We start from the raw sequence: 27,443 nt of genomic DNA, 5'->3' as shown, positions 1-27,443 counted from the left end.
GCATATTTCCACATGAATGTCCCCGCTGTGGTGCTTGGTTTGCTTTTAACATAACCTAACTCCAGGGCTTTTATTTTGAAAGGGCGTCTCCGTTGCAGCTCCACCGGTGACAACAGCCTGGCTGAGGAGGATTACCGGGGGCTGGCTCGTCCTCGGCTGCATTAAAGCTGGAGCTGCCGCAGCTGCACACACATCAAAGGCTCTCCTCCTCCTCCTCCACCTCCTCCTCCTCCTCCTCCTCACTGCAGCTCCTACCGACGGAGGCTCTCCTGGATGGTGGAGCCATTTCTTCTTTCACACACAGAGGGATCGGTGTCCGGTCTTCACAACGGGATATATAAACGGACATACGGTGGATTTCAGCCGTCTACGGTAGGCACCGGGCTGCTGTCGGTGTGCTGCTGTAACACCGGGCTGTGTGGGCGGGAGAGGAACATGTATGATGGGTTTATGATCAGGACTCAGTGTGGGTTAGAGTGTGTTTGAGATACATATTGATCTGATCGTGACTGTGTGGTAATTTAATCCTCTATAATGATATAATCCTTCAGTTTATCCTGTATTTATTACATGTTTTATTCTCCCATAGCCTTCTCTGTATGAGTCAGTGTGTCTTGTATCATTAGAGATAATTTGTTATCATAACCCTGTGATGCATTGTGGTGTTTATCCTTCAGTCATCATCCATCATGGCTCCTTCTATATTTTTTGTTCTATATTCCTGTAACCTGTGTCTCCGCTGTGAGAACACGTAACGCAGCCTTGTGTTAAAATGTATTATAACATCATCAGCTCTGCGTAACGCATCGTCCTATCATTGGACCACTGCAGTCACAGTCATCATGTCGGTCAGAGAAATGACTGGATTCCATCGATGTGTTTTAAATAAACTGTTTAGTGTTGTGTGAAGATGAATATTAATCTGAACTGGCATTAATGTGATGTTTTTTGTCTCCAGTCGAGACGATGCACTGAGGAGAAGACTGCACAGGCTCCCCGGTTGTGTTGATCCTGAGGCTGCAGTGAGCGGAGGGGGGATTGCGGTACAAGGTTAATAATCGGCATCGGTGCAGGTCCTCTGTGTGAGCGGGGACCGGCTGTAGAGGGTGATTCTTGCCCCTGTGCGGGGGGATCGGCGGAGAAATATAGATCTGTGAAAATTATGGCCACTCTACTGCGGAAGATCGGTCTGATCCGCCTGCACGACCGAGACACCGAAGACCCAAAGCACCATCAGGGCTCACTAAAGGGGACCAAAGGGAACCAGAAAAACAACGCCAACAAACACTGTCAGACCGCCAACGAAACCAACATCCTGAGCACCCCGGAGATTAAGGCGAGGAAGCTGGACCAGCTCGGCAAGGACAAGCCGTCCGGCAAGGATAAGCAGGGCAAGGATGCAAAGGAGAAGCAGCAGACGGGAGGAGGCGGGAGTAAAGCGACCAGTGCCTCCTCCATACCACCGCTGGCGCCTCACCGGCAACACTGCACCCAGGTCCGGACGCGGAGGCTGATGAAGGAGCTACAGGAGATCAGGAGGTTAGGGGACAACTTCATCACGGTGGAGCTGGTGGAGGACAACCTGTATGACTGGAACGTCAAGCTGCACCAGGTGGACAAGGACTCGGCGCTGTGGCAGGACATGAAGGAGACCAGCACCGAGTTCATTCTGCTCAACGTCACCTTTCCCGATAATTTCCCCTTCTCGCCGCCGTTTATGCGGGTCCTGACGCCACGGTTGGAGAACGGCTACGTGCTGGACGGCGGGGCCATATGCATGGAGCTGTTGACCCCCCGCGGATGGTCCAGCGCCTACACGGTGGAGGCGGTCATGAGGCAGTTTGCGGCCAGCCTCGTAAAAGGACAGGTGAGGGGAGGAAGGGCTGGTGGGTGAGGGTCCGTGCATGGAATATCATCAACCATACGGCATGTTAATCATCTCTAGTACATTTAGTTTCAGCCATGACACGCACTGGATGTGAGCAATCCCATTAGGCATCCATGCGTCATGCGTAATTAACGCGTAAAACTGCTTTTACGCATGTAAAACACATGTCAGCCATGGCGAGGCTTTTAGTGTAATGTGGGTGTTTGAGCCAGGATTTAATTTGATATATTCCAGAAAAAAATTATGAAAATATGCTTTTGTTAATTTCATCTATTTCCAATGATAATCAAGTAGCAATTACCATGTCCTTTATATAAGCGTCAGTTTTGGACACTAGTGGAGTGATCTCTTCCTTCCTTCTCTCCTTCCTGTTTTTAGGAAAATTCATGAAACAAGTGTTTAGGAAATATTCCCCAATAGGAGGCAGTTTTACTCTTTATGGTGTAAAAACAAATATCACAACAGTGCCAAATTATTCAGTAAAATTGATGTATTCCTTTATGTTGAGTCTATTTATAGCCTTCACCAAGCTCTGTGTGAGCCATAGCTGCTGTAGCCATATCTCAGGCCTGTACTCACCCCCCTCCTGTCTGCTGAGAGCAAACCCATGATTGTGAATATTATTAATCTTTATGTGACTTTACGGCAGCCATTTCATGCAGTGCAAAGCTCAGTATCTCCTTGATGCCAGCTCCTCTCTGCAGTCCCGGTTTGCTCTCCTTTTATTGCTCCCATAAATCAGCATCCTTTGACAACAAAGACCTGCTGCCATGCAATGGAACAGTCCCTGCACGGGCTCTGATGGAGTCTCACAATATATCTGCACTCCCACTAGATTGTTCCAAAGGAGGAATGACACAGTTACTCAACATGTGTGGTGATGGATAGAAAGGCAGATGAATAATGGAGACAGCAGGTAGCCTACCTACCAGCAGTCCTCGCTGACTTAGACTGACTGGATTATGTAATCCTGTCAAATCTGTTTTTCACATCCTCAGTGCACTGCAGCAGCAGCAGCAGCAGCAGCATGGAAATGGCTGCATCTCCAAATGCACTGCAGGCTATAATCATTTCAACTCAGAATAGATTTTCTATTTTCCACCCAGATCAGAATTTCTAATAGTGTTTTCAAATGCTCACTCTTGTGTCCGGCTCTTTTCATTCCACCCGTACACTCTGCATCTCCCTCCTCACCGACTCTCAGTCTGACGTCAGCAGCATGACAGCGCTGTGGCAGGAGACCTTACGTAAACTGTCACTGGGTTCTCCCGCCCTGCCCCCAACACTTGGTGCTTTTTTTGTCTTTGATGATATAACTGAACATTATTCCTGAGTCCTCTGTGGTCATTAAGCATCTGTTGCCAAGAGAGGTCATGCAAAAAATGTACCCACAGCAAAGACACAGGGAGAAATGTGTGTGTGTGTGTGTGTGTGTGTGTGTGTGTGTGTGTGTGTGTGGGTTTATCTTGATTTGCTGCTTGAGGAGATGAGCTAGCAGCTCCGCAGTGCTCCCTAATTATGGTGCAGTGTCTTCCCTCTCCAGTTTGCTAATGGAAACAATATTGATTAATTATTCCTGTGTGTGTGTGTGCACCCATCTTTATCTCTTTGTTTGCCTCCTCTGTGGATATGTGCCCACACAGGCGCTTGCATGCTTATGTCCTCATTTTTTCCGGGAGATGTACCCGTCTCTAACGCATCATGACAAACACACAACTATATATAACCCTTCGCACACAGGATGTATAATTATCAGTCCTTGGGCACCAGTTTGCTGTGACAATAGTGATGCGGCTTGTTTAGAAGCTTCCTACCTATTCTTAGTGCGAGAGGATACACACAGTGACGGAGTGATGAGGTGAAAGTCAACAGAGCTGCACATGTCTTCACCAGCAGATGTGAGGGAACACACACACACAGAGTCACACACAGGCTGAGGTGAGGTGATACCAGTCTGGTCGTCAGATACTTAACTTCCAGTTTTAGGACAGTCACTGGCACAGAGTCATCTGTCTTGTGTAACAGTGAGTTAAGCCTCACAGCGCTGTGCAGGAGGTGGAAACAGTTGTCGAGTGGAGACAAACTCTGCATCATGTGCAGTAGGTGCATCTGTGGTGTGAGCAGATTTGGTAATCGATCTGTACTGCTGTATTGTTGTCTGTACAGCAGTATCATTTAGGTTTATACTCCTGGCTTTAACCTGTTCTCCATTTGCACAGCTGATTAGATTTCTTTGCAAACATTTCTTCGCTATTCATTACTGTAAACTGTCAATCACTGGTGCTCACGCTGACGCTCCAGTCGTCAGCCCTTCGCTGAGTTAAATATAGCTCTGTTAAATGTTAGCTGTTCATCATTCATTTGAAAATACAGACGTGTTAAATGTAGCTTGAAATTAACTGACAATAGTTTTGATAATTAATTATTCCTTACGAGTCATTTATTAACAGAGTGTCTGCAGGCTCTCAAAAAGTCTTAAAATGTCTTAAATTCAAATGTATAAATATTAGTCCTTAAACATCATAAATAGTCTGCCACAAACTGTTTATCTAATGTCATGTATCCATCTTTTAACTTCTTTTCTTCAAACTAAGTCAAGCTCTTCTGTGCGAAAGTCCAAATTCCTGGTGTTACACATCTTTAAACCTCCCACTGACCCTAACACTGTCTCTTTACTTTACACCTGCACTTATCTGTTGGCAAAATATTTATCCGAACTGACTCTAATATAAATAATAAACTAGTAATAAACCATAATCACACAGAAAACCTGCCTCTGCACAGGACCACATTACTTACCTTTACACGCACCTGCATAGGAAAAAGATGATTTGTCCAAAAAGCAGTCTTAAATTTGGTTCAAAATTATTTTGAAAAGGATTTTAAAGTCAAGTCAACACCTGAAGACACCCTCATTAAGCAAAAGTGCACATTTGCTGGTTCCTCCCTCTCAAATGTAATAACCAGCTGCTTTTCTTAATAATTGAGACTAAAATATATATATCTATATATATATAGATATATATATTGTCATGAAGTTGTTTTGGACTTCAGAAACTTGAGTTGGACATTTTTACCTTAATTTATTTCATTTTATGCTGAGCAGTCTGTTGATTATTAAAACTATCATTGACAGATTCATGGTAATGAAAATAGTCATCAGTTGCAGTTCTGTACATTTACATTATTAAATAAGGATCAAACCTGACCAAACCAAATTAAAGGGGAATTCCAGAGGCTTAGTATCACTTTCATTATGTTTGGAGATTCACAAGAGACAGATTAAAACAAAAATGGTCAAAATGAAAGCAGCAGAGGCCGAGATATTCAGATGTTTAGTCTCCACTGTGGGTTAAGACTCACTCGCACTAGAACCTACATTTCCCATAATGCACCTGGATAATGTTTTACAGTACGCTGCGTTCCTTAGACTGAGTTGCGCTAAAAACAACAGTCACTTCCAGGTAGATAACTGGCAGCTGATTACAACTGTGGAGACGTGTAAAACTGTCGAACTTGCTGATTTCTGTTGTTTAAATATAACATTTAAATATTTATAGTTCAACAGAACGGTGCGACCTTATCTGACTTTTCTGCTGTGCTTATTTTATGTAGTTCCTTGCTTTGCTGGCATCTTTGATAAACCAAATCTGCTGGCATACTGGTAGACCAGTTCCCATTTGGAAAAGGCTTTCTGACAGTAAGGAAGAGTGGCGAAAATATTCTAAATAAAACGCACACTTTAACTGATACTGAGTATTTTTGTGGGTCTTTTTCAGGCTGCTAAAACGTACTATTCAAGCGTTTGCTCAGTGCCATTTGATTTCATTTAAGTGACACAGGGAGTTTTTACCTGGAAGTTATTGTGAAAGAAAACATTGTGATTCGGTTTCTTTACCTTGGAAGTCGGAGCTGGGAATGATGTCACACCTGAGTTGACCAGATTCCAGTAAACAAGTTGGAAAACCAACACATTGTCAGCAATACCAGTTGACAACAGCGCTTTACGCTATATTTTGCACTTCAGCCACCGTAGAAACGTGACCACAGGTAGAAGTTGGACAGTGCTGTGTGCTGAAGTGCTAATAAACAGTGTCTCACTACAGCTTTCACTGTTGTTGATGTGCAGAGCAGCCATGTTGGATTTTGAGGTCAGAGTTGGTGAGATATTCCCCTGACTTTCAGGGTAGAAAATCTGACTTCAGTGGGTATTTCAGTTAAAATTTCCAACAGGGACCTTGTAAATTTCAGTTTCCCAGTGCTTATGAAACACGCCATTTAACCCACAGTGCTCTGACGTGCCCACTTCTCTGCAAACCCACAACTCGTGGGTTAAATGTGTATTTCTCCAAATATTTTTGTCACAATTTTGGACCGTTCCTTCAGAGGACGTACTGTTTAACTTACACAGAGCGTATCGTGGGGAATGTGGATTTCCCCTCTAAGTTTCCTGTTATCTGTGACAGATTATTGTTCTACTGAGTTCATCTTTATAAGCATGATTGGCTGTGTGCCGACGGAGGAACCTAAACTGACACTAACTTTAAAAAAAAAAGCGTGGCATTACCCTGTGATGACCCCGCCGCCAGTCCCACAGGGCTCTCCTTAATGATCTGATGAGGATGATGATGACATTGATCCCTGTTTGTTTATCCCGACCCCGTTAAGCACATGTCTGCGTTATGCAATCCCACCCCCCCTTGCCCCCAGAGCTGCTTCCCAACATGCACTGGGGCCTTCCCTCCTCTGCCCATTGACTGATCTCCATTCACACGATTACCCAGCAGCCACTTTACACGAGTGTGTACCTCTCAACGAGCGAGCGCTTAGCTGAAATAGATAAACACTGACATGGCACTGTATAAGCCCGGGGCGCTCACTCAGCTGAACCGCAACACACACACTTACACACACACACACACACACACACACACACTCTTTTGTTTGCCCATTCTTTTTCTCACGATCTGATATTTTAACTCTCTTGGCCCATCTTTGGACGCATCGCACTGAGACACTCTTGATGACTGCGCTAATTAATGTTCAGTTTCACCCTGTCATGCTCGTCGTGCATCGATACACATGCATGTTCTCACTCTTTCACTGACACACTCACTTCCTCTTTCCTCCTTTCTTACTGTCACACACAGCTACTGTTTCCAGTGTAGCCTCATGCAAACAGCCTAATTTGTCTGCACACACACACTCGCACACACAGCTCCATGATTCCCTCACAGGGACCAAACCAATGTCAACTGCTATTGTGTGTAGAAACATGTACCCGACGCCCACAGTGATTCGTTTAATGACAACAAGATGAGGCTACATTCCTCCCTGTCATCTATCACCATGGTAATCACACCTCTTTAATGGCCAATTGCCACAACGATATCCAAGGCAGCCGCCGCCATTTTGAGGTGGTGACAGCAGCCATATGGCAGCATGTGAAGATATGCGTTTTTATGAGGTTGCTGGTGATGTGAAAAGAGAACAACAGCACATCCCGGTGTTCCACCGGTGCTGTGACGGTCGCCAGCCTGACGCATTATCTGTGTTTGTCAGCCTGGGTAATCTGTATTACAGGCCTGCGGCGTCACATAGAGGCAGAGCAGGTTTCAGGCGGCGCTGCTTAGGTGACACTCGGTTTGTTTTGTGTTTTAAAGGCTGCGCAGATCAAAGCAAGTCCCCGAGGAAGGCTGCCTTTAATATCTCTCTGAATGAGTCACTGGTTGCGTCATGCTTTGAGTTTCTCTAAACAAGAGACAAACTCTTACAACAGAGGGAAAGTTTTCTTGTTTCCAGCACAAAACAACTTCCACAGTCGAGTCACTGTCTTCAGTTTCACTTGTCTGGCTTTATTTGAAGTGTTTCATGCGTCACATTTAATAACCCGTCATGGTGGACATTTATAGCAGGGGTTGATTTCAATATTGATTAAAATACAAGTCGTGACAATGGGACAAGCTCTTCAAAATGTGTCTGTCTGAGAGAGACAAATTGAGAGTGCGAGTGTCGCTAAGCCCCGTGGTGAAATGAGGCCAGTGTTGCTACAGGAATGGAAACTGTAACCCTAATCTCCAGATCATTCAGCGTTATCACCTCATCTCCCTTTATCCCCTGCATCACTTTTGACCCAAAATAGCCGAGCAAGTACGCAATAGGACACGCTGATCATCCATCAGCTGTCGCGGGAGCAGAGAATTAACTCCGGAGTGTTTGATGCGTCTCATTGCAGGGCAGAGCGTGCGGTTTGAAACTGTGGTCCCAAAATCCACTGCTTGTTAAAGGAGCTGACAGCTTTAAACAATTTAGCACTGGTGTTCTCCCTGGGCTAATGTCACTGATATGAGATGAATTGTTGTCTTGTTTAATCTCTCTCGTCCTCATCTGAGTCTTGTGTTTGTTGCTCTTCTTTCCTGGTGTCGAGACAAAGGTTGTGAAAAACACTGTGAGCTCTAATGCATGCTGCAAAATACCCCATTTTTGTTATGCTTTTTCCTTTATTACAACTCAAACAACACCAGTGGCCACAAGAACTAAACATTCAATTCACATGCAAAGCACAACACTGCTAAAGCTCCTCTCTCACCTCATAAAAACCCAATAACACCTGCTAACATCTGGCGTTTGTGGGAAGGTTACCATCAAAGACTCTGCAGCAGTCACGGATGTTTATCAGCTATCAGCTCTGATGAGCATTAATGGAAACACAACACCCATGTGAACACACTAAGTTTAGCCTCTTAACTGGCAAGATACAATGACGCGCTGCCACAGAACACAGTCTGTTCCCGCCCAAGCAGCACTCAGACATCGCTCCAGAATGAGTCTGCGTAGAGTTAGAAAGACAGACTGAATAAGTTAAATAAAAGTAACCATCGTAACATTTTCACTGGCCCTCTGTGCTGCTTCAATTGTTCACTTACCTGTTCTCTGGCCTGTCTGTGACATTGGACGTGATGCACCAGTAAAAACACAGAGAGGCATCCTTATCTGCAGCAGAGCCGTCTAAACTGCTGCACTCTGCTGGCAATGGGAAAGGAGTCCATCGTATATTTTTAGCAGGTGTACCCGAGTTTAAAAAACCCATGTAGAAAGGCAAAGGGTGGCAAAGAGGTATAATGTGTACATATAGTACACAGGGCCCATGTACAGACTCACACAGAAGCTTTGCTGAGGCATAGATATGAAAGTACTGTAACACTGTTAACCAGCGAGAAACAAACAGAAAAAGGCAAATACAAGTCCCACAATTCTACATCCTTAAAGGAGCTCTATGTGAAATTCAGTGCATGAGTACTCTGGACACAGGTCTCAGCATAATGGTGCTAACACCATAAACAGCGCTAAAAAAATGGCAACAGTGCTGACAGAGTTAACATTGGTAAACTGAGGGAACTTGCAACCCGTTTTCGTTCCAAACTCGTCAAATACCACCACTTTATCAGTGATCTGGACGTTAGATACAGATGCACAAAGGCACCTTTTGTGACGGTGTAATACGTCATCAAATACCGGTGCTATAGGTCCGTTTCCACCGCAGGGACTTCGGGGTAATTTTACAGGGCCGGGGCTGTTGGTGCGTGTCTCCACCGCAGGAACCACCCCCGAAGGACAGAGTTTCGTAACTTTTACAGGGGCTAAACAAGTCCCTGCCTTGGGTACGTACTCAGAACGGCCCCGAAAAACTCCTGGCTGGGGCTTGGGGTTTACTTGGTGCTGAGTTGGATATAAGAAATGGAAGACAAATCATACGACAAATATTTGTTGTTGTTCTTCTTTGTTTCTTTGCCGCGTCGCCCCGGTCAAAATGGTCATGCAATGATTACATCACATCCAGAGCCCAGTAACTTTACAGGAACCTTGCTCCTACTCCGCCCTCTCAGTGGAGACACGGTGGTTGAGAGGGCCGAGCGAGAGGGCGTTTCTGTAAAGTTCCTGGCCCCCAAATAGTACCAGGAACATCTTCAGTGGAAACGGGCCTTATGTCAGTGGACGTCCATGTAAGATGCCAATGTGCGGGGGCACCTGTGGCAGTGTCATGAAACGCACCAGCCTACAGCTGTGCATTGCCAACAAACCCCAAACTTTCACCCGGGAGCTCGTTGCTCACTTCCTGTGTGCATGTTGAGCTAAACCATGATGTTGTATTCTAAGCTAACCACGTGCTTTTGTTGCACAAGGAAATTAACGTAACTACGAGGCGTTTTACCGACGTTGTAAGTTTATTTTGAAAAGGTTGTATCCATCTAACGAGCAGAAACTGTACATTCAAAAATGGAAGTGTATTTTAAAAAGACATAATGCATGTAACAAGCGTAAATTTACGTTGTCTCGGAACGTCAACCACAGGCGCTGGAGGACACCTAGTGCATCATATGTGGACGTGAAAGTCCACAGACAAAGAGGCGGTATTTGATGAGTTGGGATGAGAAGGCATTGGAACTAGAGGGTGGACGCTACGCTTCCACGACGACACAATCCTGATGTCAGTGGTAACTGACGTGTGAGAACAGTAAAAAGTAGCGGCAACCAGTAAGCCAGAAGGATACACACATGCTCTAACATGCACATGCCAATAGACTGGTGTTCTGTTGATGTGTGTTACCTATCGAGTTGTCTTGCTTAGCGGTTTTGTGCATTGTTACAGTATCATGGAGTAGAGGAGGCAACATTTGAATTGGAATATGTGGTCTATTGAAATATGCTCCTCCTTAAATCTCAAGAGGCATAAAAACATGTAGTTAAACACGTACATGTATGTTCCTACACATCCATTGTGTCATTTAGGTATGAGAGAGTGTTGCTTTGGACAGAGCCAGGCTAAGTGTTTCCACCTGTTCCAGTTGTTATGCTAAGCTAAGCTAACTGGCTAAAGTGTTATATTTACAGTACAAACTGATATGAGAGAGAAAGCTGATCATCGTTGCCCTGTGTATCAAATATTGTGTCCGTAGATACCAATGCCCAACCTTGTAAAGATAAAGGCTCCATTTACGCAGCATTTTCCTCCTAAAAATGTGTACAGGAGCATGTAGCTGCAGCATCAAGGTGCAGACCATGGATGTCGAACAACGTGAGGGTATTTGTCTGCACTGCAGCATGCAGAGGAGCTAAAAGAATTTCATTAGTATTGGTTTCAGTGGAGTGGAGTGGCCTCAGTGCCATTTTCTCCCTGCCAAGAAACGCTCTGGGTAGAGGGAAGTGGTGCAGTGTTACAGAACATGTACAAACAAATACAGTAAGGTACCTGACGTATTACACAGCAGCAGGCTGGTGTCCGGTGAGTCGACTACAACAGAGACCTCAGTACAGCTGCAGTGTGACCAGCAGATAGAGATTTACTGTGCAGACGCAACCTTCCATTATGTCTCTAAAAACTGCGGCAGGAAGCACTATGTTTTCGGGTTGTCCATCCATGCCATACTTGCGAACATGTTTCTTTGAACTGGGCACAAACGTCCAATTCAACGCAATGATTCCTTGATTAGATTTTGGTGGTCAAAGGTCACTGTGACCTTGCATCGTCTCATGCTCATGAATGCAATATCTTAAAAAGGCCTCAATGGAGTTTCCTCAAATTTGGCACAAACGTCCACTTGGACTCAACGATGTACTGATTAGAATTTCATGGTTGAAGGTCAAAGGTCACTGTGACGTCACAAAACATGTTTTTGGCCGTAACTCAAAAATCCATACACTGATTGTGACAAACTTTGACACAAATGTCGAACAGGATAAAATGATGACATGAGTGATGACATTTTATATCCAAAAGGTCAAAGGTCAGCTTAACTGTGAACAGAAGGGGAGACATTTGAGGACTCTAATCTTGTGTGTCCATCTTGAAACTGTGCTGATTGTTCAGATCTCTGTGCTGCCGGGTTAAGATGTGTGTGAAGCGTCCATCTTTTCACAGACATGGACGTAAACGTTAGCAGAAGCACCTAACTGCAAGGCAGAGGCTCCAGTTATAAACAAAATGATTCACTCAAACAGTAGTGACATTCGTATGTACCACAGCGTTGTTATGGCGGTGTTGTCATGGCTGCATATCTATCAAAGTTGTTGCTTTTTTTATTCCTCCTCCCACGCATTCTTCTTTAGGGGAGACTTAGCACCGCTGCCAACGACAGAATAAGCAGTTTTATTGTCACGCCCACACCTCTTTTCTCCAGTTTTTTCTTTTTCTCCCCTGTGACATCCCACACTTATTATTAGCTCCGGTGTGTGAAGGAGGGAGGGCTTCAGCGAGGTGGTGCCTGGGTGAAAATGTCTTCTGCGTGATGTCACGGCGCTCTGAGTGAGATGCTTTTCACACCGAGCACAAGAGGGTTACATGCTCATATATTTATCTTCTGTCATATTTACAACCCTTTCATCATTCGGTGCAGTTGTTGGTGCTCGTCCTCACTTAGCCCCCCGTCGCCCGGTGTAGTGGAGGGTGTATTTTTTCACTTGTGATCAAACCTGACGTCTTAAAAGCCCTTCCCCTGCCTTTAAACGTTGATCTAATGTTGGTCAACCTGCAGTCGGACCACTTGGCCTGTCAACATGTCCCCAGCAGCGTTCACCGGCGAGTTCATCCATGTGCACGCGTGGGCTGTGTCTCTGTCGTTCTATAGTTTGTCTGGAGAGACTTGAAAGCATTTTTTCTAAAATGAGCTTGACAAGACGACTGACAGTGGTGAGCAGGGGAGCCATCTTTCTTTTGATCTGACAACACATATCCAGATCTGACAAATAATATTTTGACATAAGCTGTTTTTTGTGTAATTTCCCAGAATGATATTCTTCTTGTGACCCAGAAAGCAAAATCAATCAACATGCAACAAGACATTTCTTTCCTCCTACTGATGTGTCAGATTTTAAAAATGCAGCGTCTTTAGTGTCTTGAAGCTTTACTCTGTTCTATATGATCATAAACTGATTATCTTTGGTTTTAAACTGTTAATCAGACTAAATTAGATATTTGAAGACGTCACTGTGACCTTTAGATAACTGTTACGGCCATTTTCCTTTTTTATTTAATAGACTTTCCAAGATAATGATCATAAGATTGATCAATAATTGTATGTCTAAACAGAAGCTGCAGTCATAAAGAGTCTGCACATAGTAGCTTTATATTTTTGTAGGCTGGTAAACACAACAACAACAGGACAGCAGGACGCCTCTGTCTCCATTAATTTCATAGTTATGCCGAAAAAAAGCTCATGAATCACCTAATGGCGGAGGTCCTACACTGACATCATCGCCAACATCTAATCAATTGTTCTCTGGCTCAGGTCCTGCTTGTCTGTCCAGTTTTGTGAAAATTCATTTATGATTTGGGGGTTTTCCGTCTGACTGACTGACAGACAAATATATTGTGTGGAAATAGCAGCTTTGGCAGACAGTGTAACTTTATGCAGGGCTGCAGCCAAGAGGTTTGAAATACTGAGGTCATGAGTCCAACTTTCTGCAGCACAACACCTCTCTACCAACGTCTTTGATCAGACACACAAAAACAACATTTGAATGTTTAATATTTCAACATATTTATTGACCTGTTTAGTTATATTGTCTTTATCTACTTGGACTTTTTTGTTAATACTTTTGTAAATCACTTCCTCTAACATACATGACAGGATTGATATGGCTACGGTTAGCAAGCAGTTAGCTTAGCTTCCAAGCTAGCTGGCACCATACTTCAATAGGATGTCAGTCCATCCATCCATCCATCCCATTCTTGTGAACATGTTTCTGCAAATTGGGCACAAACATCCAATTCGACCAATGATTAATTGATTAGATTTTGGTGGTCAAAGGTCACTGTGACCTTGCCTCCGTCTTATGCTAGTAAATGCAATATCTTAAGAAGAACTTGAGGGAACTTCCTAAAATTTGGCACAAACGTCCACTTGGACTCAACAATGAACTGGTAAGAATTTCATGGTTGAAGGTCAAAGGTCGCTGTAACGTCACAAAACATGTCTTTTTTTTTCTTTGTTACACTTTTATTTAATGTCAGTCTTTTTTTTTTTTTTAAAGATTTGTTTATTCAAAAAAAAATATCCTACAGCATTGCTCATAGTAGAGTACAATACAAATATCTTTTTTCTTTTTTATAACCCAACCAAAATATAATATATATACTAACATATTATAGAGCAAGTAAAAAACAGTAATAAACAGTATTATACATAAAAATACGAACATTCACATAGGGAAGTGAATGCAATGATTTGTTTTTGTTTAGGGTTAAGCGCAACCTTAACAGAGGGGGTTCCAAAAATTGCTATAAGTGGACATGGTTGCAAAACAAAGTCAAGGACTGAAGACAAAGTGGTAAAAAAACTGCCCCAGTAAGTTTGGAGTGCCGGACACATATAAAACATATGGCTCAAGTCGCAAGGAGCTGCATTTATCCTCCACCTCCGTATAGAACTCGGAAAGCCTGGATTTGGAGAGATGGGCTCTGTGCAGTACTTTAAGTTGTATGAGGCTAAAGCGAGCACAGGCCATAACTAAAGAATTCATACACTGATTATGACAAACTTTCCCACAAATGTCGAACAGGATAAAATGATGATATGAGTGATGACTGACTACATTTTATACCCAGAAGGTCAAAGGTCAGCTCAGAAAGACGTTGCACTCTTTAAGTTGATATGAAAATCAGGTTGACGACATTTTAAATGTCTAATAACATTAGAATTTCACGTTGTGTGGATGTTAACATTATAATATTTTGCAGACGTTGGATTTTGGTTACTTAGCAACACAACTCAAAAACAACAAAACCAGATGTCAAATTTACATTGGCATTAGACGTTGTTATATAATTTTGGTCTCCCAGTGTCACAAACTAAATTCAATCAAACATCAGTATCTAACGATGTTGGTAGTCAGCTAGGTTTGCACAGATTGGGAAAATCTAGCAGAACAGGCTACTAGCACCTTTTACTTTATATCCCGTTTTTTAATCCATACAAAAGCTAAAGTGGATAAACATGTTATAAATTTTCATTTAAAACCCTCATTCGACCAACATATTTAACACATGAGGACGAGATACTGGGGCACCTGGGAACCCCAAGAATAAACTACTGTAAGAAACAACCATCAATAAATCTGTCCTCTTCGAACATTATTTATTATGTGTATTTATTTATAATGTCATCTGATTATAGGAAACTTGCAGTTAATTCACATATTGTGTGAAACAAAAATATGTTCTTTTATAAACTACATATTGAAGCTTTTATCCCAAGAACATTCACATTAGTAATCACCATTCTTTGATTCTAGTTTCATTTAGTTTGTAGTAATTTAATGTAAATTTGACTTGTGTTGATTTTTTTCCTTGATATAAAATAACTGAAATAAATCCAAAGGCATTCTTTGTCTTTCAAACAAAAGTAGATAGAGACCTTGTTCTGAGTATGGTCCGCTGTCAGAGTTAAGGTTTATTAAATCTAATTCAGATTGTTCAAGTTGTACATACTGTAAAATGAATGTTGTTTACATAGAACGATAAATACCTCACACTACAGGCTGTTACAGCACATGATGTGGCTCATGTTATGTTCAGGACAAACTGTCACATGTGACAGGAGGAGCAACGGTTCACAAACAAGAATTTTCCTTGACTTGATCAATTACATTTAATAGCCGTAAAACATTTTATTACGACTTTGAACATCATCTTATGGTGAAGAACAGTATTTACAGAGCACCTGAAGAAATCTGTCTCTGTTACAAATGTGTCTGACCTGACCTGACTGATGAGTGTGTGATGGTTAAAATCAGGACTCATGGCAAACATGAACTCAATAAAAGCTCTGTTATTAAACTGTGGGACTGGGTGCATTTGGGGCTCTCCTAAAACCCCAATGAATTAGTACTGTTAAAAATCACTAATTAAAACAGAAACAGGAAACAAAGATATGATGTCATTGGGAACAAATTGATTTATAAACTTCAGCGCCTCTGAGACATGACAAAAATGACACCCTCTGGAGTATGTGGGCAAACCTCGGACAGTGTGAAGGTTAACTCTCGGCCAGAAAGTGAATAAGCTTTTTAAAATGTAGACCTCCCGCTTTGAAAACCCACATTTGTGGAATGTAAACTTCTCTTCAACTCTTTGAAACACCCAAATCCCCAGAGACTTCATGACAGACATGACACCTCTGTCTTGGTGAAAATGTTGGCATTGTACATTTCTGCAAACCCACACTTCAAGACCAGGTGTTTTAAGCCAAAAAAACTATCACCAAGTGTTTTTTGTGTCTAAAGCTAACCTCATATTAACCACAGCATTGTTTGAACATAAAGTTTCAATATATCTGCTGCACAGTTACGTACCAATGTAACATATCGGTGGTTTGCAGAAATGTACAATGCCAACATTTTTCTGGTGATTAGTTTGGTATGAATGTCTGCAGAACCACTAAGAACCCTAAGCCCTTTTTACTCTCTTAGATTGCACTACAGAGCTGCTAAGTAGTCCCGTCTTTATGCCTGCTTTGCATTTTTACACAGAACTAAACGATGGCAGCATCATCCCATTCCAGTGAGTGATTTTAGACAGTATGCCGGCATCGCAGAATCAACAGAGGCATAACGAGCATGATGTGTAACAACAGCGTCAGCCTCTAGTGTGACATATAACACATGCGTCGGCAGAGCTTTATAAACATTAATAATGTCTTAACATGTCATTTAGCATCCCTGTTTTATGGCAGTTAGTCTTGTCCTCTGCTCGGAGGGTAAGAACCTCCCAATCTCATTGTTGTCCCAAATTGCGGACACTTTCGTCCACTGCAATTCTTCTTTGAGTTAGCTGCTAACTGCTATCAGCTGCTTTTTAAATCTCTCAGTTGTGGGTCGGACACATAATATGTCGTCAAATCGTCACCTCTGTCCTGTCAGCTGTCCCTTTTTACACAGAGGTCGTTTTGGCACCATTACTACCTCCGATGCCAGCTTAAAAGTCCCCCGATTCTGCAATCGTACCTTTTATACAGAACAGCAAGGTGGCAGAAGTGCGTGAAAGTAAAGAATGACTTGATTCCTCCAGTGAGACTGTTTCTGTGTTTTGTATCTCTCCACAGAGTCCTGACCTTGTTCCCTCTCTGTCTGTGTCTCACAGGGGCGTATATGTAGGAAAGCAGGGAAGTCCAAGAAAGCTTTCAGCCGTAAGGAAGCCGAGGCCACCTTCAAGTCCCTGGTGAAGACCCACGAGAAGTACGGCTGGGTGTCCCCGCCCGTGTCCGACGGCTGAGCGCCGGGCCGCCGGCCCTCCGACCCCCACGCTAGCCGGACAAACCCCAGCTAGCCCCGACACGCAAAACGACACACCACGCTAACTCAACAATCTCCCATCTTCACCTTTTGCTGTTTCACTCAGAGTTTTTTTTCTTTTTTGTTTTGTGTGTCTGTGTTATTATATTTTGGATTTTTTTTTTTTTTTTTTTTTTTGTCCTCACCTCCACCAAAACTCTCGGAGAGCAGACACGCCGCCATCATCGTCTCTCCCCCACCAAGAAGTGACTTTGGTTCCCCTCCCTCTCGCCCAGGGAGATTCTTTCCCCCATTTTGGAAAGACCTGAGAGGGAGGTGTATGTGTGTTTGTTGTCACTCCATCGGACATCAGCTGGGAGTGTGTGTATGTGCGTTTGTGTGTTACTGTCGGTGGATTTTTTTTTTTGTCTTAACACACACCCATGCACGTACAGGATCAATCGGACAGTGTGGACTTTTCCACCCGTGTGAAAGACTACTGAATGAAGGAGACTCATCCCCCTCTCCTCTGCTGTCCTCGCCATCCCATCCTCCCCTCCCTCTCCGTCCCTCCTTCTCCTTCTTCTCTACGGCACTGAACTGGCGTCACTCCCACCGTCTCTCTCTGTAGCTGTCGGGTCATTTACATATAAATGAAGCTGTTAATGTTTAATAGACGGGCAGCGCACTGGCGTTTATACTCACTCATTCACTCCTTCATTTCCTCTTTCTTTCGACTGTGCCGTTGCTCACAGTTCAATGCAACATGAAGATTGTAATTTACATGGAGCTGTGCTCTCTCTGTCTCTTTACTCGATCTCTTTCTTTAGCTCGCTCGTTCACTTTGTTTCTCTGTCCTTCTCTCCGTCTCTTGTGGCTAAATTTAGAGCTCACTGTTGCGTAGATGGATATTGAGTTCTAATGGAGGAATACAACGTCACATGTTGATGCAGAGACTATGTATGAAACATAGAATGACAGTCAGTCACCTCTTTTTCTCTCTCTACTCTCATGTTATCGTGTGTGTGTGTGAGAGAGTGTGTGTGTGTGTGTGTGTAGGAGAGGAAGAAGACTGTAATTCCCATGATTTAGATGCCAGATGGTACAGCTGAAGGCCAGGCCTCAGTGTGTGTGTGTGTGTGTGTGTATGTGTCTGCGTGTATGTGTGTGCGTGTGAACAAGGGAGACAACCCTTTAAACAGAGAAGAATATGATTTACTGTGAATGACACTAAAGCCTAAAGGGAGTGCTGTTTTGTTTTGTTTTGTTTTTCCGCTGAATTACTCGTCGCCGTCTTGTTCCACTCTCTCTGTCAGCTCCTGATTATTAGTACTGTAAACACACGTGTGGTTGTGACTGAATATCTCGTCTGTCTCTCTCCGATCCATGTGAAAAACTAAAGGTCAGTAGAATATACGCTTCGGACGTTTAGCTAAGCTCCAGACGCACACACACACACATGTAAGCTCGCCCACACACTTGTGCGTACACCTGCAGCCTTGACGCCTGCGGTAACACCCAGAAATGAAGACAGAAAGGGGCTCGAGCGCCGCCCTAGATGGAGCGGTGCTTTAAATACGCCTCAGAGCTCTCCTGATTGATGTCTGCTGAGAGAGGAGGCAGTAGGGAGAGGAGAAGAAGAATAGAGGGAGAGGAGGGAGGCTTTGATCACTACCGACTGCTTTCTGGAAATGTCAGGTGGCTTGCAAAATGGCCGAAGACATATTATTTGCTCTGCCCGCTGCGATTACTTAAGAGACACACACTTCCTGAGTTCCAACCTTTAAAAGGACTTTATGAATATCTAATATTAAGTCTGCAGCCGCAGCAGCGTCAGTGTCAATCAATCAGACGCCTGCTAGCCACAGACTATCTGTCCGTCCAATCCAGCGGGCTCCTTGTGTGTTTGTTTTGCTATCTGCCAGCTGAATGTCAGAGGGAAAGCTGCTAATTGGTCTGACATTTCAGCGGAGCGTCGTTAGAGAAGAGCAGCTGAGAGCAGAAGGATGGAGGACGTCAAACCTCCCGCTCGGCGCTGACATTTTGTCACTTTCCGCTCCTGGTCTGTGTTTCGGGGGGAGGAGGGAAGGGCAAACAGGGGGGTTAGGTGAGGAGAGACAGGGGCGTAGGAGCATCTCGATGCCAGTCAGCTCTCTACAGGCCCCACCCGTGATCCTGGAGCAGGATGTTTAAACCGCTGAGCTGAAGCCGAGCCGCTGCCAGCATGCCGCGTTTGGACTCCGATAACAAATGCCCGTCTGTGTGTGAGTGCACGTGTGAGCAAATATGTACACTCCCATCATAAAAAAAGGCAAAAGAGTAAAAAAGTAAAACAACACACCATCTGGTATGTGATCATGTACGAAAACGTCTTTGAATTTGGCTCATCATTTCAGGGTGGATGGTTTAGTGATTTCTCGGCTCGTCAGCGGAGAAAACTGTAAACTGAATTATTACTAAGACAAAATATCTCAAACGCTGAGTGTTTGCTGGTTTCAAGAGAATAATTTTGTGATATAGTTTAGATTGGTAGTTTGCAGACACTAACTGGGTGAACTGATTATGTTGTATTATATCTGCATGTGATATGTGATTGGTAGCTAGCTACTGTATATCTTTTTTCAAGAAAAGCAAGAAAAAACATGGGAAAAACAACAATGCAAATGCTTCTCTTTTCTTGGTCTTTTACTTTTCTCTCTTTCTTTCGGGGTTCTGTATTGTACGTATATTTCTTTTTCTTTCGAAGCGTCCTAAAAAGAAAATGTCACATTGTGTTATATGAATGTTTGTGTTTTAATTTATTTGTGGTTTGCCAAAATGAAGATTTGAAGCATGTTGCAGGTATTGTCACAAGAAAATGAGAAGAAAAAAACAAACAAACTAAGAATGATAGCCTATGTATTTGTGTGACGGGGGAAGGTGTGTTTATTTGGGGGGATTTCAGGGAGTAAAGATGGACAGAAGGTTGCAAAGCCTCAAGATTATAAAAGGGAGTTTTCTTCATTGGGAGTGCATCAAAGTGGAATTGAGAAAATTCCTGCGCTCCCTTGAACACTTCCTAGTCCCCTCCATGATGTCACTACTGTCCCTTCCCCATTGGTCCCGCTCTAAGACAGTGAATTGGCTTATGGGTAATGCAGTCAACACAAAGATCTGGACTGAAGTGTTCCCCAGTCGCAGATCAAGGATCAGTATGACCTCCCTATGCTTCAAATCTCACTCGTAAAGGGAATGTGCACATCTGACCTGTGATCAGTTACTCTGGGCGACTTATCCCACTCCTGACTTGAGTGTTTGGTCGAGACCGAGGTCTTAAAAGTTCAAAAGGTGAAAGGTCGTTGCAAGACCAAACAGGAATGTGCAATAAAAGTTACAGCTTATTCAAACTCTGCTGATTGGACTGTGGTTTTGTTTCACACCTGCATTATGAGCTCACGTCACACCTGGGAGCTTCTGGTGCTGCTGCTGCACTTAAATGTGTTTTAATGACCTACTTCAGGCTGCTGTGTCCTCGGCGTGGCCCCTGCACTGTCCTACTTTCACTTACTGCAGTCAATAAGACACTGGCTCTAACATCCTCGGTAAGGACAGACTGTAATCACCCGTCCTCCACTCTGGGACTTTTATCAGTCGGCCTCCGGCTTTATGGAAACACAGTGTTCCCTCTCTGAGTGTGGAGTGCTCTCCCGAATCTGACACAGGTGCCTGTAAGTGTTAAACAGAGTGTGTGCAGGGGTCATGCAGAGAGATGAAGGCTGGACTCCTACTGAACAGCAAGCAGTTTTATGAAGGTTAAATTATGTGCGCTGTAAAGACCACACACTTCATCATGTCTACACTGTCTTTCACCACCCTAAATGGTGGGATTTGGGAACACATGAGCGAAAAAGACGAGCAGACTTGTTCCAGACCTCCAGTTTATCTTTTAACTTTAAAACCCTGACCTGCTGTAAATACCAGCTAGGCTCTGACCATGTGCAGCTGTGGCGTACAGGATTATAACACTCCTATTGTGTTCACTTTAAAGTCATTCTCAGACCAAAGATTCACAACAAGACGAAACCATTTTAGAACGTTGCAGAGAAAAGTTGCAGCAGTGTGAACTGACCTGCAACTCACACGCCAAGAGGTGTGACAAAGTGTATCTGAAGACCTGGGGATGAAAATGGCCGGGCGTAAACCAGAGGGTCTTTACAACATGTCTGTTCCTGTCACGCTGGACAGCAACAGATGATGTGTCATCATGATCAATACTGTGTAACTCCAGGGTTGCTCCGCCCACCTCCAACCTGAGTGGACATCTGATCAAACTGTGTGGGAGTGCAGGGCGTTTAAGACGACCTGATTTTCTTCCAGTGAAAATCAATTTGTTCCTGTGTTTCATCATATCTGATGAAAGTGACAGATTAATGATGATTTTCATTTAAAGTTCCTGAACTGATCTCCGCCCAGATACAAATGATGTCTTTTTCGGAACAGGCTTTTCTCACTGGAGACATCTTGACATGTCACCACAGTAACACAGGAGCAAACAGCAGAATGAATTTAACTGTTTAGTTTCAGGGCCCTGGTTCAATGACTGCTGGAACACTTGAATATAGTGGAGCCATCGTTAACATGATTAGTAACACCTGCAATGTCCCTACTGATGACGAAGGTGGTAACAGCAGTCACACAGTGAGATGGTCACCTATGTGAGGATGTGTCGTGTTGCTGTCGAATAAGCTACCGGATGCCTTAATTTCCTTCGGGATGAATAAAGTATCTATCTATCTATCTATCTAAAACCATGACCTCAGTTGCTGCGCCCCCCTGATATCAATCGTTTGGTGTAATGTGATCAGAAAACTCAGTCAGTCTTTTTCTGGTCTTGACGTTCCGACAAAATCAAACATGTTTAACATTATCAAAGGTTTATAGTCCTGGCTCATGCAAATGAGAGTTTGATTTGATAGCTGCGCTCTCTCCAGCAACAAACAGGAAGCAGCAAACTGGGTAGACAGTAGAGGTGGAGGAAAAAATTGATGGCAGTATCGTATCCTCACACAGTGCCAAGTACTGATTTTTTGATTACATAAATTATTGATATTACAAATAGAAATTAAACTTTAGGTAGCCTGCTAGAATAATATAATCAGTTGCTTCTTCAGTCCACTAGAGACAATTTGCTGTAAAAAAAAAAAAAAAAAATGACTGCAGTGAGATCAGCAGGCTTGAAACTTTATCCTATTAGGTAAAACAGATGTTGACACAGTTTCCCCCGTGAACATAATTTACAGTTGTAAACAGGTAATAAATCGTAACATATTGTAATATATTTTATCCCAGTACACACATTTAAAATCACAATAATATCGTTTCATGGAGCCTCTGGTGATTCCCACCCCTAGTAATCAGTAAAAACATTGAGGGAACAAGGCGCAAGAAAGTGAACACGTCTCAGTTCTCCTGTACCATGGAAAAGGAGGTGAAACTAGTGGAGCTAAAATAAGTTCTGGTTGGAGCCACCACAGTGAAAAATCTTAATTTTTAAAACAGTTCTCCTCTCATTCTCATGATCTCCTTCATCTAAAATAGCACAGCTAACAAACCGGAGGCTGGAAGTGGGCTGAGGAGACAAACTTTACATTTTGTACACAAATACAGTTTATCTTTATAGATTATATTGATGCCGAATTGGTAAGAACACTGTTGACATGTGACGCCTTTTATCTTGTGTTTCCAGAGTTATGTGTTCTTGTGGCAGCCCCCTCACTCTGACATCTCTCCACTTTGTGCATGTATAGGTCCTGTTTGTGCATGTGTGTGTCTTTCGGACTGAGTGAAAAAATTGAATTTCCCCTCAGGGGGATTAATAAAGTATATAAAATGAAATAAAATAAAAATAAAAAATGTAAGGAATTGTTAAAATGTCACGTTTCTTAAAGGGAGTTTGGTGTAATATTTTCCACCAGAATCTCTAAAGGAATCTGGTTGTAATCTTGCAAATGGTGACCCTGCAGGATCTCCAGTCTATGCAAGATCTTATAGTCTGTGACTGAGAGGCTGTTTACACGTACACGGTGATTTTGATAAACTGAGACATCTTCCTTCGTTTGTGCCCTTCGTTTACACGCAAACGGAGATTTCTCCTCTGAAAACGAGCCTTTCTAAAAAACTCCGGCCAGAGTGGAGATTTTGGAAAACTCCGGTTGCGCGTTTGCATGTAAACTGAGATAAACAGAGATAGACGGAGTTATAGGCAGCCGACGTCACATATGCGCCGGAACTTGCGCCTGTGTCAAAAGTGCAACCTGTTGCTATGGTGACAGTGGATACATGGAAGGCTTGAGCTTCTCGTTACACTGCCACCTACAGGTTTGGCATGCTCTTGTGTATATATACACGGGTAAGTGTAAATGAAGATCTTTTTGAAAACGGAGACGGTGAAATGTCCGTTTATGAAAATAGCTGGCAACGTGTAAACGGCCTCTGAGTGGACTGGGAGACGTGGGCACATGCTTGGGACTGATTGTGTTTTGTTGTGTGCTGGGCAGTAGTTAATAAAAGTATAGCATATAGACGGAGTGCTGAATCTGTGTGTCTGTGCTGGGAACTCACAGAGGTAGCAGGATGACAACACTCTCACATCTTACTTAAGTCTTTTAAAAGCGTCTTCAAAGTCCTCTTAGGTGTTTCAGATCCAGGACCATAACACTGGGCATGCTTGCTCACTCAGACAATTCGTTGATGTGATTAATTACACCTGTGCATTTCTTGCTAGAGTCAAAATGTCTGCTGTGAAAGCTAATGTTTGTTTGGTAAATATAAGGCTCCAGCATAAGTTTAAGTTTATTTACTTTATTAATCCCTCTGAGGGGAAATTCAATGTTTTCACTCTTGCTTGTCAATTACACACAGGTCTAAAAGACACACACATGCACAAACAGGACCTATACATGCACAAAGTGGAGAGATGTCAGAGTGAGGGGGCTGCCCTTTGGTCAGGCGCCCCAAGTGGTTGGGGGGTTCGGTGCCTTGCTCAAGGGCACCTCGGCAGTGCCCAGGAGGTGAACTGGCACCTCTCCAGCCACCAGTCCACGCTCCATATTTTGGTCCGGACAGGGACTCGAATGCGCGACCCTCTGGTTCCCAACCCAAGTCCCTATGGGCTGAGCTACTGCCGCCCCAAAAAATAAAGACTGGAAACAGCTCAGCTGGCTCTGTCCTGAGGAAACATAATCTGACTACCAGCACCTCTAAAACTCACTCATCAACACATTACAGGTTGTTCCTTCACACAAAGTGAAGAGTAACAACTTTGTCTTACAGGAGGTAAAGTAAGGTCATGGAAGCTGACAAGGAGACACGCTCTGATGCCAAAACTTGTCTGTCAGCAGGTGTTAAACAAGTCAAATCTGCTGAACTATGCAAATTTGCAAAAACTAAGTGAACAAACACCCATCCTTATACACACACACACACACACACACACACACACACACACACACATCGCTATCATCATTGCTGACATATCCCAATTAATTGATCCCTGAGCACTCTTGTTTTTGTCTAGTTGATATTTCCCCGCAGCTCATTAGGGCGGGCGAGAGACCGAGCAGATCAGACAGAGCAAGCGAGGTATTGATGACACCGTGCCGAATACTCCGAGGACACTGAGGCAAGAAAAGCAGCTTAATTTTCCTGATTAGCCAACACAGTGAGCATACAGAAAATCTGCGCGTATGTGTTTGCGCTCCTGCTCGAGTGGAAGCAACAAACAAAAACATTCATTATTCAGTTGTGAGATAACAAGACACAATCCCCTGAAGGTTGCCTTGGCACACAGAAAGAACCCCGGCAAAGAGACAGAAAGAGAAACAGGAGGTAGAGTGAGATGAGACAGCGAGCTCAGAGGAAGGCGACCAGCACTGTGTACATATTCAAGTTAACAGCCCCCCCGTCCAACAACCCCCTCCTGGAGGAAGCTGTGTATGTGATTTGTTTAAGCAACACGCAGCGTGATGAGAGAGCGCCATGACAGTGTGAGAGATGTGAACATATGGCAGCTGCTGTCACGGGACAAGCTGAGGAAGAATGAGGTTTTAATGGGGATGAAGACACAGTGATGAGCTGCTTTTCTGTGGGTGGTGTCGCACCTGGAGAACTGTTTGATTCAGAGTTATGGATGTAGTGGAGGGTGAAACCTCTTGAACTCAGTCCAGCCACGTTTACATCTGTAGAACAGTTTAACGTTAAACTTTTAATCAGTAGTCTGGGCTATTATCTGCTTAAAGCAGCTGTGCGGAACTTTCCGTTTTCGTTGATTATAGCACCCCGTTTGGTCGAAGCGGTATGACACCCACAGCCTGGTGTCGTAAAATTGTGACTGCAGCCTTCGGCTTCATTCCTAAAATCTCGACTGCAACCGGCAATTACCGCATGCATTTGTTTTGGAGAGCGAGAGGAAACTCATAAATGTTCTGGTGTAGCTCTGAATTTCTTATAAACTGAGGACAACTGCCTGCTGTATATTTGTGTTCATGGTCACAGTCACAGATCATTTTGTGGCGTTTGTTGTAACGTTACGAGACAAAAGTGGTTCACATCAGCTACATTTAGCTTGCTTATAACTTCCATGTCGTCATATATTGAAGTGAAACAACATCTAACAAGTTGCGGTATATTCTCTAAATAAAAACAAAATTACATACCTGTCGATTATGAAAAGGGCCAACTCGGGATCAGTTTTAAAACCTTTCAAATCTCTCAGCTCTCTCCACTTGGTGAATGCCTGACCGAGGTTTACACTCGTTTGGGCTCGAGCCCTATCACTGTCCCGTTTAGCCTTCTTCTGTTCTTCTGTTCTTTTTCTTTTAGATGGTGCTCCTTCTTTATCCGCCATGACATCAAAAGTACAACCAAGTCCTTATAGATACATCTGGTAAAACTGTTATGTGTTCAGCAATGCCCGTTGCGTACCGCTTACGCGAAGAACACTCTCTGTAAACACGGCTCCTTCTTCTTCTCTCAGTTTATTGGCGGATCGCAAACAACTTCCAGGTGCATACCACCACCTACTGTACAAGAGACTACTCCCTACTACATGTCATTTAGCCTGTTTCTTCAATCCTACTCGTAAACACAGTTCCTTCTTCTTCTGTGGTTTAATGGCTGCGGGCCGCTGCGGGCGTGCAGACTAACTTCCGCCTCGGGTGCCGTATTCTGGTTTGCTGACTTCCGCTGTGTGTCCGACCCGACCAAGGCTACGCTAAATAGCCATATAGAGAAAGGCTTTTTTGTTGCTGTTGGGTTCAAATAAATATGCGGATCTTCAAGGGGGGGTGATATGAACTAGGGACAGTTTTATAAACGGTAATAAGTTCCGCACAGCTGCTTTAAATCACTGAACTCAACAGGCCTGTATTTGGGACAGGCCCTTAATTCCTTTTAAACAAAACTGTTGTGCAGCAAAGATGGAAAATATGATCATATTGTTTATTTGAACCAGTATGTTACTAATATAAAAATTAAGCTTCGAATAACACATCAATTACATGCAATGTCATGACACTTGTTTCATGGCACCTGACACACCGACACACACAACTTTTTCCTGTAAAAATAATACTCACTTCTTGGATTAATTTTTATGAAAAACCCCTTAATTCTTTTGATCTGTGGACTAAAGGAATGTAAATATCTTACCGAATAATTGAAGAATTGACACATATTCTGACTTTACGACAGCTTCAGAAGAAGGGAGTCACCACTTGTTTTTACGTCATGCCGGTTAACCTGACTGAAGCACAGTCTTCTCTGGTGCTCATGGTTTCAGTAAAATGCTAACAATGTGTAGCGTCTCCATATTGACAAAAAGTTTAAACATTTATATTGGTATGTGCAATCAAAGCACGTAACTAATGTTAGCTAAAGTTGGTAGCCAACAACCTGGTTTATACATCTGAAGTTCTGAAAGAGAAAACACGTGAGCACACTCAGATAGAAAAAATGAATGAGGTGCATGGCCACAAAAAACTAAAAAGGATCGAAGGAGGCCAGCACTCACAAATGTCCTTTTAAAGATCTTATCTAGGCAGCAGAGCAAAAAACAACCAACATGTTTCAGCCTTAAGCCTTCATCAGCGTTGTGACCACAGGTGGCAATGACACATAAGATGATATATAATATATATGTGTCATTGCTGCCTGTGGTCACAACACTGATGAAGGCTTACGGCTGAAACATGTCCGTTGTTTTTTGCTCTGCTGCCTAGATAAGATCTTTAAAAGGACATTTGTGAGTGCT

The 27,443-nt window shown here is 43.4% G+C and overlaps 1 protein-coding gene across 1 annotated transcript; it reads left to right on the top strand.

The window, feature by feature from the left end:
- The first annotated feature begins 95 nt into the window (after window positions 1-95).
- Window positions 96-20,545, top strand: ube2ql1 (ubiquitin-conjugating enzyme E2Q family-like 1). Its single transcript, XM_049602150.1, has 3 exons — window positions 96-372; window positions 959-1,867; window positions 17,025-20,545. Exons 2-3 carry the CDS (start codon window positions 1,163-1,165, stop codon window positions 17,154-17,156), a joined length of 837 nt encoding a protein of 278 aa, XP_049458107.1. The 5' UTR covers window positions 96-372; window positions 959-1,162; the 3' UTR covers window positions 17,157-20,545.
- The last annotated feature ends 6,898 nt before the right edge of the window (window positions 20,546-27,443 follow it).

This window comes from Epinephelus fuscoguttatus, linkage group LG17 (genome assembly GCF_011397635.1).
Source record: "Epinephelus fuscoguttatus linkage group LG17, E.fuscoguttatus.final_Chr_v1".
NCBI lineage: Eukaryota > Metazoa > Chordata > Actinopteri > Perciformes > Serranidae > Epinephelus > Epinephelus fuscoguttatus.
This window is presented reverse-complemented; position numbering and strand designations above follow the sequence as displayed.

Bases quoted from the DNA above. Each gene is read 5' to 3' on its own strand.
- ube2ql1 (XM_049602150.1), top strand. From the start codon at position 1,163: ATGGCCACTCTACTGCGGAAGATCGGTCTGATCCGCCTGCACGACCGA. The intron at 1,868-17,024 runs GTGAGGGGAGGA...TGTGTCTCACAG, and splicing joins CCAGCCTCGTAAAAGGACAG to GGGCGTATATGTAGGAAAGC.